We start from the raw sequence: 15,485 nt of genomic DNA, 5'->3' as shown, positions 1-15,485 counted from the left end.
AAAAGTGTTTCCATATGTTAATAGGACCTATTTTTCATGCGTTTATGTAGCAACTTCACTTAGTAAACTCTGGTGGTATAGTTTATAAAGACCTGCACTGTTAATCCAAAGGTGGTGGCTCTCTAGTGGTTCATATCCAGGAGTAAGTTCACAGGGAAAAGATTGGCAATCCCTACCTTGTCCCCAAATCCCTCCAACTGTACACAGCCTTTGAAACCCCACTGGAGGGTCAACTATGAGTCCATTCTGACCCAACAGCATTGAATATCATGAATAGATTTGGCAACTAAATTTATTCTAGGGTGGTTTCTTTTTATTTTAATGAAAGTTTATAGAGACTTTGGATTTCCATTCTTTGATTGTTCCACATTTTCCTCCCTGCCCAAACTTCTCCCCAGTTGGTTTTACTCCTTGAAAAGTAAAAAAAAAAAAATACATACACACATACTTTCATTATTATACAACCACCACCACCCTGAGCGCACTCCCCCATGCAGCTCTCATTGTGGACTCTTGTCATGAAAATAATACCTAATCATATATTCCTTTCAAACAGTTCTGTCTCTCTTCTGTTTCTATGCAGTATACATTATCTATCCTCTCTCTTCTTAGATTTCCTCCAACCCCAATGTCACTCTTCCTTTACAAAAATGGCATTATGCAGTATTTGTCCCTTTATGACTAAGATTATTTCAGTCAGCATAATGTCCTGTAGGATCTTCCATTTTGTATATTTCATAAGTTCCCTGTTTTTCAATGCAACGTAGTATTCCATTGTGTGAATATGCCAGAGCTTCTCTATCCATTCGTTTGTGGATGGGCACTAGAGTTGTTTCCAATTCGTTGCTATTGTGAACAAAGCCACAATAAACATGGGTGTGCATATATCTGCTTGGGTGGAAGTTCTGGTTTCTTTATGGTATATTCCCAGTAGTGGAATTGCTGGGTCAAATGGTATCTCTATTTGCAACTTTTTGAGAAAGTGCCGTGCAGCCTTCCATAGTGGTTGCACCGTTTAACACTCCCACCAACAGTGAATAAGGATTCCAGTGTCTTCACAACCTCGCCAGCATTTGTTGCTTGCTGTTCTATTAAATTTTGCTATTCTTACCGGGGTGAGATGATATCTCATAGTTGTTTTGATTTGCATCTCTCTTAAGAGTTAGAAATTTTGAACATTGCTTCATGTGTTTGTTAGCCATCTGAATGTCTTCTTTGGTTAAGTGTCCATATCCTGTGCCCATTTTGCAATTGGGTTGTTTACTTTTATCTTGTGGTGCTTGAGTATTTTATAAATTCTAGATATAAGTCCCTTGTCAGACATGTCATTACCTAATATTTTTCCCCAGTCTGTGGCTTCCCTTTTTACTCTGTTGGAGAAGTTTTTGGATGTGCATAGAGATTTTATTCTTAGAAGGTCCCATTCACCTATTTTATCTTCTCCTGGCTGTAGGTTTTTCAGGATGCTTGGAAGACTGTTAATGCTGTGGATTAGGGCTTCTAGAGTTTTTCCAAGCTTTTCTCTAATGAAGTTTATAGTCCTTGGTTTTAGTTCTAGGTCCTTAATCCACTTTGAGCTGATTTTTGTGTATAGAGTGAGGTGTGGATCTTGCTTGAGTTTTCTGCACATAATTTTCCAATTTTTCCAACACCGTTTGTTAAAAAGGTTGTCATGTCCCCATTGATTTCATCTCCTTATCAAAAATCAGTTTTCCATATGTAGAGGGGCTAGTTTCTGGGTTCTCAATTCTATTCCATTGCTCTATGAGACTGTCATTGTACCAGTACCATGCTGTCTGGACCACCATGGCAGTGTAGTAATTTGAAATTAGAGAGATGCCTCCTACCTTGTTTCACTTTTTAAGGAGTGTTTATTGGGGCCTATTTCCATTCCAAATGAAACTGAAACCTCACTCAGATTCTAGCCGTCAGTGTGGACACATAAAGACACTTAGACTGCAGCTGTCTGGCTCGCACACCATGGGGCTTGCTGTCTCTGTGGGCACGCATGGGAACCTCACTCAGATTGCAGCTCACTGGCTCATGCTTGATGGTGTTAGCTGTCCAGGAGGGCGCACGCGGGTACCTCACTCAGATGGATGCTGTCTGGCTAGCGCCCATCGGGGCTAGTTGCCCAGATGGGCACATGTGGGGAGCTCACTCAGACTGCAACTGTCTGGCTCACATGCCAGGGCTGGTAGTTCCATCAGGGCTGGCAATTCTCTGTGGGATTTTTCAAAGCTTGTTGTCATTCTTAGGTGTTGTTGAGTTGAATACAACTGATAGTAGCCTATGAAAAACAGACTGGAACCATGACCTATACTGTGCCATCCTCATCTTGGACATACCCCAGCCCCATTGCTGTCATTGTGCCAAACCATTAGGTTCAGAGTCTTCCTCTTTTTCACTGACCCTTTCTAACCATGATATCCCCCTCCAAGGAACAGTCTCTCTTCCTTAGCAACCTGCCCAAAGTATGTGAGATAAAGGTTTATCACCTTTGCCTCCAAGGAGTACTTTTCCTAAGACATCTATTTGTTCTCTTGGCAGTCCATGGGGTACTCAGTACTTTTCTCCAACATCACAGCTCAAAAGCATCAGTTTTTCTTCTGTCATCCTTATTCATTGTCCAGATGCACAGAAAGTAAGTTAAAAGTCTAATGACCAGAACCAGGTGCACCTTGGGCCTCAAATTGACATTCATGCTCCTCAATAATTTGGAGAGTTCCTGACTATAGACTTGCCCAATGCAATACATTTCCTGATCTCCTGACTCCTGGAACCAAGAATGTTGATTGTGGATCAATTACGATGAAGTTGTTGACAGTTTCAAGCTTTTCTCCATCTATCATCATGTAGCCTATAGGTCCATTGGTAAGAATCAGTTTTCCTGATGTTGAGATCCAAACCATACTGAAGGTATAGTCCCTAATTATTGTGCAGCAAGCACTTCAAGTCCTCCTCACTTTCTGCAAGCAAGGTTTAGCCATCTGCGTAAAGTAGGTTTTTGATTAGTCTTCCTCTAATCTTGATGCTGCATTCTTCAGAGTTCAGCTTCTTGAATACTTGGCTCAGCATACAAACTGACTAAGTATGGAGAGAGGATACAACCCTGACACACACCTTTCTTGATTTTAAACCATGCAGTGTCCTTGCTCTGTTCACATAACAAATGTTAGCCATAATTTGTTATGATTATCTACAGTCAAATTCCTTTACATAGTCAAAAAAGCACAAATAAACATTCTTCTGGTATTCTCTGTTTTCAGCCAAGATCCATCTGACATCAGCAATGATATTCCTGGTGCCACAGCTTCTTCTAAATCCAGTCTGAACTTCTGACAGTTCTCTGTCTGTATGCTACTGTTCAAGCTGTTTTTAAATTATCTTCAGCAATATTTTGCTTGTGTGTGATAATAATGATATTGTTTAATAATTTCCACATTCTATTGGATCACATTTCTTTGGAAAGGAAACAAATATGGATCTTTTTCCAGTCAGTCAGCCAGGCAGTTAACTTCCAGATTTTCTGGCAGACTGGTGAGTATGTCAAGGACTGCATCTATTAGTCAAAACATGTCAACCTAAAAGTAAGCTTTCAACTAAAAGGAAGCTTCAACCAGGAAGTCCATACAGAAGAACTTTCTTTATAATGGAAGAGATGTGTGAGAGTCCTAAAATTAAGATGTTTGGTGCTACAAAAATGGTAGGCCTGCATCTCAGTTTAGACTTCATCTTAGTGTACTGGCCCAATCATCAACAATTTTTGCGCAGTCATAAGCCTATAAATGGATTTTTCCGTGGTTAAGCTAAAGGATGGTGACATAATATTCCAGAGAAAGTCTTGAAATTGTCTTGTGATCACCCAACAATTATCTCATGTATCTCATGTTAATCAGTCTAAAAGAGCCCACACAGTAATAGCAAGACAAGAAAATAAAAAAAAACCCACACTCCACATTACTCTCCCAACTTCTCTAATTTAAAATTGTCAGTCAGAAAAATTATACTGTTAGCTCTTTATTTTATTATATGAATGTGTCTGTTTCTCTACAACTTATCAGATCTCTTGGTTTTGTTTCTATAGACTGAATACATCTCTGTTGCAAATGGTTTGAAGTCTTCAATAAATCTCCTTACTTTGATTGTTAAGAGGTCACATTCTTTGTCACAGCCACTGCATAACACTTCACTGACCAATACATTTGTGATTTGTGCAGTGTATGGTATGCAAATAAAAGAGAAACTACTTATGTTATATATGTATTTTACATGAAAGACAGAAATCATGTATGCTAAAATTTAGTTAACTTTTTATTTAATGTTCTAATCCAGTACTGACTTTCACGGAAAGAAATAAAAAATTAAAACATAATGTCATTACAACATGCTAAAAAAGTAATTTAATCATTGTGTTCTTAATTTACTTACTTAGAGACCGCCATAGCCTTAACTTGTATTTTTCCATCAGGCAGAGTAATAGGTTTTGTATACTTAAATGTATTCTTTTCACCATAACCAAATTTCTTTAGAAATTCAGGTTTGCTGCCATCCAGAGTATAATATATGTCAACATCTGGGGTGTCTGTAAAATATATAACAAGATTGTAATTAACACTTAACTACCATGTTCCTAAGCAGTGCCTATAGGTCAGTTATTTATGACATAGTTATTATGTCATAAATAAATTATATCAAAGGGATGTCATGCTTGGGAGAGTGGAGGGACAACACAGGAGAGGAAGACCCTCAATGAGATGGATTCATTCAGTGACTGGGGTAATGGGGATAGGTGTGTTGGAGATGATGAGATTGGCACAGGATAGGGCGGAGTTTAGGGCTGTTGTACATAGGGTCACTATAAGTTGCAGGCAACTTGACGGCACATAACAATAACAACACCACCATTATGATATGTTGTTGTTGTTGCTATGTGCCGTTGAGTCGTTTGCGACTCATAGCAACCCTATGTACAACAGCCCTAAACCGTGCTCCATCCTGTGCCAATCTCATTGCCTCTGACATACCCATCCCGAGTACCCCAGTCACTGAATCAATCCACCTCATAGAGGGTCTTCCCCTCCTGCGCTGTCCCTCTACTCTACCCAGCATGATGTCCCTCTCCAAAGACCTGTCTCTCCTTACAACATGTCCAAAGCATGTCAGACGAAGCCCCAGAATCCTTGCCTCCAAGGAGCAGCCTGGTTTAATCCTCTCTACAATGAATCTGTTTGTTTTCTTGGCAGTCCATGGTACATTCAATACTCTTCTCCAGCACCACAGCTCAAAGGCGTCAATTCTCCTTCTATCCTCCCTAGTCATTGTCCAACTCTCTGATGCATAACAAGTGATTGCAAAAACCATGGCCTGTATCAGGCAGACCTTAGTCTCCAGAGAGACACTATTGCTTTTGAGTATTTTGGAGAGGTCCCTAACCACAGACTTTCCCATCGCAATACGTTTTTTGATTTCCTGGCTACTGGTGCCAAGAGTGTTGACCGTGGAGCCGAGCAAACTGAAGCTGTGAACAATCTCAATCTTGGAGCCGAGCAAACTGAAGCTGTGAACAATCTCAATCTCTTCGCCATCCATCCTGATGCTACCGATTGGTCCAGTGGTGAGAATTTTTGTCTTCTTGACATTGAGCCTCAGTCCATATTGAAGGCTGCAGTCCTTGACTCTCTGCAGTAAGTGCATGAGGTCCTCCTCAGTTATCTATATGCATCCATGTTTATGTATGTATAGGGAATGCAAGTTGTTTGGGCATAAGAAGTCATACTGTCAACTCAAAGATAAGTGGTTTGAACCTACCACCTCTTATGTGGAAGAACTATGGGCAATCTCTTCCTCCACAATGTAGTGCCTCAGAAAACTCAGTGGAGGGCCAGCTATGAGTTGGATTGGACTCAACAGTAAATAACAACTACAACAACAATTTATGTATACATACATAATTTATAAAACTGAATAATTAACAATAATTTCTTTAGTCCATGAATTGTACTTAATGTGACTGACTCATTTCATCTGTAAAATGGTATTTAAAACCCCTCAAACTTACTGCTGTTGAATCAGAACTGACTCCAGCTGACTTTCTGAGATTACGAGAGACTAAGAAACTTTCTCCTATGGAACAACTGGTGAATTCAAACTACAAGAGCAGTGCTGCCCCTGCTGGGTTAGTATCATTACTCCCTACAGATTATGCTACAGAACTCTCTCTATGTAAACCTATTCTTTTGTTGTTAGGTGTTGTCAAGTATGACTCATTGTGACCCTACAAAGAACAGACCTGAACCTTGTCCCATCCTATGCCATCTACATCTCAGATACACTAGAACACACTAGATACCATGTCAAACCATTTTGTTCCGGTCTTCCTCTCCTTCACTGACCCTTCATCTTTCCATGCATAATGTCTCATTCCAAAGAAGAGCCTCGGCTAGCTACACATCCAAAGTATGAAAGATGAAGCTTTGTCATCTTTAATTCCAAAGCGCACTTTTTCCAAGACATAACTGTTTGTTCTTTTGGCAGTCCATGGCATGTTCAATACTTTACTCTAACACCACACTTTGAAGGCATTAATTCTTTTTCTGTTATCCTTATTCACTGTCTGACTCTCAGATGCACACTAAGTGATCGAAAAGTCCATGGCCTGAACCAAGAACATCCTAGTTTTCAGACTGACATCATTGTGACTCAATAATGTGGAGTGCTCCCTGACAGCAGACTTGCCCAGTGCAATATGTCTCTGGATTTCCTGACTGCTGGTACCAAGGGTGTTGATTGTAGATCCAAGGAAGATAAAAATAACTGACAGCTTCAATCTCTTCTCCATCTATCATAATGTTGACTGTTAGTCCTGTAGTGAGGACCTTTGTTTTCTTGACGTTATATACCTAAGGCTGTAGTCTTTGATCTTCTGCAGCAAGCGTTTCATGTCCTCTTCACTTTCAGCAAGTAAGGATATGTCATCTGTATAGCACAAGCTGTTGATGTTGTTATGTGCTGTAAAGTCACCTGCAACTTATACTGACCATATGCAAAATAGCTCTGAATCCAGTTCTATCCTGAGCCCATCTCCCTGTCTCGGATACACCTATTCCCATTTCCCCAGTTACTGCAGCAGTCCATCTCCTCCAGTGTCTTCTTCTCCTGTGCTGTCCCTCGACTCTTCCAAACATGACATCCTTTTCTAAGGACTTGACCCTCCTGGCAACATGCCCAAAATATGTGAGGCGGAGTCTCAAAATCCTTGCTTCCAAGAAGCAACTTCATTTCACCCTCTCCATGACAGACCAGTTTGTTTTCCTTGCAGTCCATGTTATGTTCAATACTCTTCTCCAGCACCATAACTGGGAGGTATAGATTCTTCTTCTGTTATCTTTAGTCACTCCCTAGCTTTCTGATGTGTAGCAAGTAATTGAGAAGACCCTAGACTGGACTAGGTGCACCTTAATCTCTAGACTGACACTGTTGCTCATTAGCACTCTGGAGAGGTTCCTGACAGCTGATTTTTCCAGTGTCATTTGTAGATTAGCATGTATGGCACGAGGGACTGAGATCTAATACTGGAAAACACAAAGGAGGAGTTGCAAGCAGACACTAGTGATTGGAACGTGGAGTACAAGAAATATGAATGTAGGAAAATTGGACATAGTTAAGAATGAAACAGAACACATAAATATTGATATACTAGGCACTGGCAAAATGAGCTGTGCTGGCATAGGACATTTTGAATCAGACAATAACTTCTACTATTCCAGAAATGATTTGTTGTTGTTGTCATTATGTGCCGTCAAGTCGTTTGCGACTCATAGTGACGCTATGTGCAACAGCCCTAAACTCTGCTCTGTCCTGTGCCAGTCGCACTGTTTCTGACACTTCCATCCCAATTACCTCAGTCACCGAATCAATCCACTTCATAGAGGGCCTTCCCCTCCTGTGCTGTCCCTCTACCCTCGCAAGCATGATGTCCTTCTCCAAGGACTGGTCTCTCCTTACAACATGTCCAGAAATGATTAGGTGAGGAATATATGGGGCTACATTCATAGTTAAAAAGACCATTTCTAGATTCATCTTGAAATATAATGTTGTAAGCGACAGGGTAATATTCATACACTTAAAAGGAAGACCATTAATACCACTATCATTCAAATATATGCACCAACAATCAGAGACAAAGAAGAGGAAATAGATGAATTCTACTAACTCTTGCAGTCAAAAATCGAATGAACATGCAACCAAGATGTATTAATAATACTGGGTGACTGGCATGCAAAAGTTAGGAACACGAAATAAGGCTCAATAGTCAGAAAACATGAACATGATGACAGAAATGAGGCTGGAGAGAATGACAGAATTTTGTACAATGATTTATTCATTGCAAATATCTTTTATGAAAAAACAAACAGTGACTGTACACATACACTCACCTGATGGCCTACACAGGAATTAGATTGATTACATTTGTGTTTAGAATTGTTGGAGAAGCTCAATATCAGCTATGAAAACTAGGTCAGGTTCTGATTGTGGAAAAGACCATCAACTACTCACATGCAAGTTCAAATGAAAGCTGAAGATCAAATTAAATTCATGGGAATCAAAACCAATTCCACCTGAACTTAAAAATCAGCTTAGGAACAGGTTTGAGGCCTTGAACACAAAAGAATGAAGACTATACCAGGCATGGGAGGATATCAAGAATATCATCTAGGAAAAATGCAAAAGTCATTACAAATACAGAGAATGAAGAAAAGACCGAGACAGATGTCAGAAGAGACTCTAAATATTGTACTATAGAGCCAAGACCAAAGCAAAGGGAAGAAATCAGGAAATTAAGGAGTTAAATAGATTTCAAAGGGCAGCTCAAGAAAACAATATTATAATGAAATGTGCAAAGAGCTGAAGTCAGAAAATAAAAAAGGAGGAACTTGCTCAACTTTTTTTAATAAATTTTTTTAAATTTTAATTTTAATGAAAGTTTACAGTAAAAAGAGATTTTCATTCATTCATTCATTCATTATTGGACATTTTTACTCCCTCCCACCTCTTCTTCCCTTTCCTCCAGTTCACTTTTTTCTGCTTTTTAAAATATACATTTATTGTTACACAATTACTTAAGCTGAATAAACCAAAGAACAAATTCAAGCCTCGAGTGGTAATACTTAAGAGGATGCAAGGGGAAGAATACTGAATGATCTAGGAAGCATCAAGAGAAGATGGAAGGAGCACATAGAGTCACTGAACCAGAGGCAAAGTTTAAGGTACTCTGAAGGAACTGACAACAAACAAAGCCCCAGGAACTGGAATACTGACTTATTTTAACAAACAGATACAGCCCTGGAAGTGTTCACCATGCTGTGCCAAAAAATCGGAAGGGCAGTCTCCTGGCCAACTGAAATCCATATTTATTCCTGTTCCAAAAAAGAGATTATCCAACAGAGTGTAAAGAATATTGAACGGTATCACTAATATCACATGCAAGCAAAATCCTGCTGAAGATTCTACAAAAGTGCTTGGAACAGTTCATAAAAAAATAATTACCAGAAATGCATGCTGGGTTTAGAAGAGGCCATGGCCCTAGGGACATCACTACCAATGTCAGATGAAACTTGCGTGAAAGCAGAGACTACCATAGTCTGTGCACCGTTGACTATGCAAAGGCATGTGACTGTGTGGATCACAACAAATTGTGGTCAACCATGAGAAGAATGGGAATCCTAGAAAACTTGATTGTGCTCATGTGAAACCTATATTTGGATATGGACACAGTCATCAGAACAGAGCAAGGGAATATTGCATGGTTCAAAATAAGAAAGGAAAGCGTCAGGGATATGTTCTGCCTCCATACCTTTTCAATTTGTATGCTGAATAGATAATTTGAGAGGCTAGATATTATAAGGAGGAATGTGGCATCAGGATTGGAGGAAGACTCATTAACAACCTATGTTATGCAGATGACACAACCTTCCTTGCTGAAACTGAGGAGGGCCCGAAGCATTTGCTGCAGAGGGCCAAGCAAAGACTGTAGTTTGCAAGATGGGTTGAAGCTCAACATCAAGAAAATGAAGATTCTCACCACAGGGCCAACTGGCAGCATATTGATAGATGGAGAAGAGATTGATATTGTTAACAATTTCAGCTTGCTACACTCTTGGCACGAGCAGTCAGGATATCAAAAGACAAATTGCATTAGGAAAATCTGTTGTCAAGGACTTCTCCAGAGAGCTTAAGAGCAACAATGTCAGTCTAGAGATTAAGGTGTGCCTGATCCAGGCCATGGTCTTCTCAATTACTTTCTATGTATCAGAGAGCTAGACAATGACCAAGGATGACAGAAAAACTGCTGCATTTGAGTTGTAGTGCCAGAGAAGAGTACTGAACATACTATGGACTGCTAAAAGAATAGGTCTGTCCTGAAGAGGATGAAACCAGTCTGCTCCTTGGAGGCAAGGATTTTGAGAATCTGTCTCGCATACTTTCAGAATGCAGCTAGGCAGGACCAGTCTTTGCCTGGAAGAATGGAGGGACAGTGTAAGAGAGAAAGACTCCAGATGAGATGGATTGACACAGTAACTGGGACAATGAGGGTAGACGTGTCAGAGACAGTAAGATTGGCTCAGGAGAAAGGGTTCAGAGCTACTGTGCATAGGGTCACTATGAGTCATAATTGACTGGATGACACATAACAACAATAACAAAGGCTAGTGATCTTGAGCATTTCTTTGTGATTCTTGGCCATCAAAATGTCTGGAGAACTCTTTATTTTCTGCCTATCTTGGAACTGGATTGCTTGCCTTCTTCCTGTTGCAGTAATAGAGTTTTCTACAGATTTTACTGGAGTCTCCTATAAGATATCTCATCGCCAAGCATTTTACCCCAGTCTGTAGGCTTTTTACCCTTTTGGAGACATTTTTTATGCACATGAGGACTTAATTTTCAGAAGGTCCCATTCATCCATTTTATTCTCTTCTAGTTATGTATTTTTGGCTATGTTTAAAAATCTATTTATGCTGTATATTAGAGCTTCTAATTTTCCCCCCTTCCCCCCCTCTGATGCTCTTGGTAGCTTTTGGTTTTACCCCTAGGTCCCTGATCACCTTGAGCTGATTTTTGATATGGTGTGCATTATGAGTCTTCTGTAGACAGACATCCAGTTTTGCCAGCATCATTTGTAAAAGCAGCTGTTGCTTCCCTGTTTAAAAGGTTTCATCTCCTTTTCAAAGATCAGTTGATGGTATATAGATGTATTAATTTCTGCGTTCTCCTAGAAATTCTCTCTTCATCTTATATTAACTGTGTGTATTAACTGTATGTGTGTTAACACACATAAAGGGTTTTAATATTACAAATATTTCTCAGACTACAAATAAGTTCTATTCTTATGTTTATGTCAAATCTGTGTATTTAATCAGTATAGTTAGGTACCATTTGTATCTAATGTTAGCTGGTCAAATGTTTGTTTTAGTGAATAATATACAGTGAACCTTAATATGCATTAAAAACATTAAGCACTTCTGATGCACTGAAACATATTTTATACTATAATACCATATTACTAATAACACTGTTCTGATGTCAATAAAAAAGTAGCTCATGTTTGTTATCATGAAATATTGTAGGCACTTCAAAACTTTCATATAGCCTTTCTACAAAGATGGCTCCAAAAGTGAAGAAGGAAGCACCTGCCCCTCCCCAAAACTGAAGCCAAGAAGGCAGTCTCTTTTTAAAAAAAATTTAAGAAGGCAGTCTTGAAGGTCATCCACAGCCACAAAATAAAAGGTCCGCATATCACCCACCTTCTGGTGGCCTAAGACTCTGAGACTCCGAAGGCAGCCAAATACCCCTAGAGAAGTACCTCAAGGAGAAACAAGCTTAACCACTATGACATCATCAAGTTTCCCCTGACCACTGAATCAGCCATGAAGAAGATGGAAGATAACAACACACTTGTGTTCACTGTGGATGTCAAGGCCAAAAAGCACCAAATCAAACAAGCTGTAAAGAAGCTCTATGACATTGATGTGGCTAAGGTCAACACCTTGATTAAGTCTGATGGAGAGAAGAATGCCTATTTTCAACTTGCTCCTGACTATGATGCTTTGTATTTTGCTAACAAAATTGAGATCATTTAAACTGAGTCCAGTTGGCTAATTCTAAATACAAATTTTTCTCACCAAAACAAAACAACTTTCATATAATAGGCATTATGCAGGCTGGTTCAGAATTGTGGAGTTTGGACATCTGTAACCTGGAGACTGCCTATAAATATTAACAGGAAACGTATTTACTGCTTTATTTTTACAATAATTTTTTATTTAGCAGTATTACATGTATATCTCACATAGATCACAACTAATTTAATCTTCACAAATCCACCAAAGAGTAAATGTTATTATCTATATCTTACAATGTGGAAATTGAGAATGAGTAAGAATAAATAATGTGTCCCAAACCAAACCCTAAACTCACTACTGTGGAGTCAGTTATGGCTCACACTCATCCTCTACTAGATTTCCAAAACCATAAATCTTTATGGGAGGAAACTGCCTCATCCTTCTCCCACGGAGTGTCTAGGCATTCCAACTGCTGACAGTTCAATAGGCAGCTTAACACCAGACACACTAGGCCACCAAGGCTCCTTAATGTATCTAAACTAAACCTGACCCAACTCACTGCTACAGGATCAATTCTGACTCATAGTCAAAGCTAGGATTCAATTCTTAGCAAGCCTAACTGGCAAGAAAGTATGTCAAATCCTGCAAAATAATAAACATCCTAGGAATGTCTGGGGATGCATTTGGTCATTTTATTTTAATTAAAGTAAGTTGAGGGCTATCTGCAGTATGTACTTAGCTAAACAAAAGGAAAAGTTAAAGTCAATCATTTTAATATAAATATGTATCACTCTACAAACCATCAAAGCACAATACTTCTCCAAATCTTGAAAGAGTAACAAAATTCTCAAGCTTCTGACTATAAAATGCATGCTAAGAAGCACAAGAAAAACTGTAAAAGTATAGATAGTGTTATTTTAAATCATTTAAAATACATTTGATTCTTACCTGATTTCATTTCCAAAAGTGTATTGCTATCGATTTCATGTTTGGCTTTTCCAGCCTTAGGCACTTGCAGTGGTATGATCTGTGGGACACACACTGAACCAGCGGTCATTTTTCTCTCCTTGCATTAAAAAAAAAAGTGTGGTTGAAAGTTAATTAAAATATATGCCTATAGCTGAAGGAAATCACTTAAAGTGCAGCAAAAATACTCAAGAATAATACAAATTTCATTAAACACTGCATAACATAGATCAGTCAAGAGGAAATTATGTTGAGTGACATAAGTTAGTGATAAAAGAACCATTACTGTAAACAGCTAATGGAAGTTTTACATACCAAGAATGATAGAATCATTCGTGGGTGGTTACCAGAGATAGGAATGGAGGGAAAGAAACTCTCTACTCTTCCCAGCATGATGTCCTTTTCCAAGGACTGGTCCTCCTTTGACAACATGCCCAAAGAATAGGAGGCAAAGTTTCACCATCCTGGCCAATAAGGAGCACCCTGGTTTTACTTCCTCCAACATAGACTTGTTTGTTCTTTGGCCGTCAGTGGGATATTCAGTATTCTTCACCATCACCACAATTCAAAGGCATCAATAGATAAGATATGAGTAAAGAGAAAGGCAATATACAATAAGGGGTTTATCAGATATTGCAATTAACGATATTCATTATAATTAATGCTATAAAACTATGTAAAAGTGATTGAATACAAATCAACATGATCTGTAAATTTTTTTAAACTTTTTTTAAAAAATGTGATTTTTAATCACTTGCATTCACAATGTTGTGCACCCATCATCACCACATCTAGTTTCAAAATGTTTCAGTTGACCCTAGTAGAAGCTCAGGCATTTCTTGCCCACTATGCAATGAACTCCTTCCCCATTCAGCCCCTTAAACCAAACCCAAACCCACTGTTACCATGTCAGTTTTTACTCAGGACAACACTCGATAGAATTTCTAAGACTTTAACTCAAATAACAATAATAACCTTTTAAAAACTACAGTAAAGAAAAGCTTTTTTTTTTAAAAAAGCAGCTATTATGCTGTTAATATATCACCTAGAAATATTAAATCCGTTGCCATCAAGGTGATTCCGAACCATACTGATTGACTGTGTTGTCAGAGTAGAATAGGGCACTATTGGGTTTTCAATGGCTGAGGCACCTGTATGTAGACTTGAACCAAGAACCTCTCGTCAGTAGTCCAGAGCTATAATGACCTCTCTCCTAGAAGAAGTTTTAACTGAAACAGTTACTACATTCCAGCTGTATATTTGTTTAGAATTCCTGTATGGAGTTTTGATTATCTGAAAAGGCATCAACTATGAATGCAACTCATAGGGATGATCCAATAGAACAAAACTCTGCCCTACCTTGTGCCATCTTCACAATATTCACCGTGAACTATTGTAGTCAGGTTGTATCTCTCTCTCCGAGGACCTTCATTTCTCTTACTGACCCTCCACTTTCCCAGATATGACGTCTTTCTCAGGAGCTGGAACTTCGTGATAACGTTTCCAAAGGATGTCTGACAAAGCCTAACACACACTCTGGCTCTACTTCTTCCAAGGCAGATTTGTTTGTTCTTTTGGCAGTCCATGGTATATTCAATATTCTTCGAACACACTGTCAAAGTCATCAGTTGGTTGTGTTTGGTTTTTTTTATCTTTCTTATATATTGCTCGCCTTTTACACACATATGCTGTTGTTATACACTGTCAGGTAAGAACCGAATGAAAGCTGACCTTATCACTGGGTTTCCAGAGGCTGTAAATAGTACAGAAGATTTCCAGTCTTCTCCCAAAGCACTGGTGGATTTGAACTGCCTGCCTTGGGTTGGTAAGGAAAGCAATTGAAATTACCATGGCTTGAATCAGGTGGCCCTTAAGTTTTTAACAGAAATCCTTGCTTCTTAGCACTTTAAAGAGATGTCCAGCAGTAGATTTGCTCAACACAATATATCTTTTGATTTGATTGCTGTTTCAATGGGTGTTGATTCTCCAGATAAAAATGAAGTAATTGACAATGTCAAACTTCTCTCCATATACAACAATGTTGCCTATCGGTCCAGTTAAGAGTATTTTTGTTTTCTTAATGTTGATGTGTAAGTCATACTGATTCTGTTCATTAAGTGTTCACTTTTAGCAAGCAAAGTTGTGTTATCTGCATATTGTAAGTTGTTACTGAATCTTTCTCCAATTCTTCTTAATATGCCCTCAAGTTGAGATGTCTAGTCACTTGCTGAGCATATAGATTGAATAAGTGCAGAGAAAGGATACAACCCTGATGCACACCTTTCCTGATTTTAAACATGCAGTATTTCTTTGTTCTGGTTAAAACACTGCATATATATATATATATATACATACATATATATGTTGTTAAGTGCCATCAAGTCGCAGGCGACTCAT

At 38.8% G+C, this 15,485-nt stretch overlaps 1 protein-coding gene and 1 pseudogene across 1 annotated transcript in view; one reads left to right on the top strand and one right to left on the bottom strand.

Annotated features, from left to right (window-relative positions):
- Positions 1-13,179, bottom strand: part of DZANK1 (double zinc ribbon and ankyrin repeat domains 1) — a 180,682-nt gene extending 167,503 nt beyond the window's left edge. Inside the window, exons 1-2 of the mRNA XM_006902459.1 lie at positions 13,071-13,179; positions 4,432-4,585 (exon numbers count right to left, since the gene is read on the bottom strand). Coding sequence (XP_006902521.1) covers positions 4,432-4,585; positions 13,071-13,179 — 263 coding nt within the window. The remainder of the gene's footprint in view (positions 1-4,431; positions 4,586-13,070) is intronic.
- Positions 11,663-12,140, top strand: LOC102868925 (annotated as a pseudogene).
- Positions 13,180-15,485: the final 2,306 nt, after the last annotated feature.

This window comes from Elephantulus edwardii, unplaced genomic scaffold (assembly GCF_000299155.1).
Source record: "Elephantulus edwardii isolate Elephantulus edwardi_28Jun2011 unplaced genomic scaffold, EleEdw1.0 scaffold00416, whole genome shotgun sequence".
In the NCBI taxonomy this organism is placed as follows: Eukaryota; Metazoa; Chordata; class Mammalia; order Macroscelidea; family Macroscelididae; genus Elephantulus; species Elephantulus edwardii.
The sequence above is the reverse complement of the archived record's forward strand: the minus strand, read 5'-3'. Positions and strand labels throughout refer to the sequence as shown.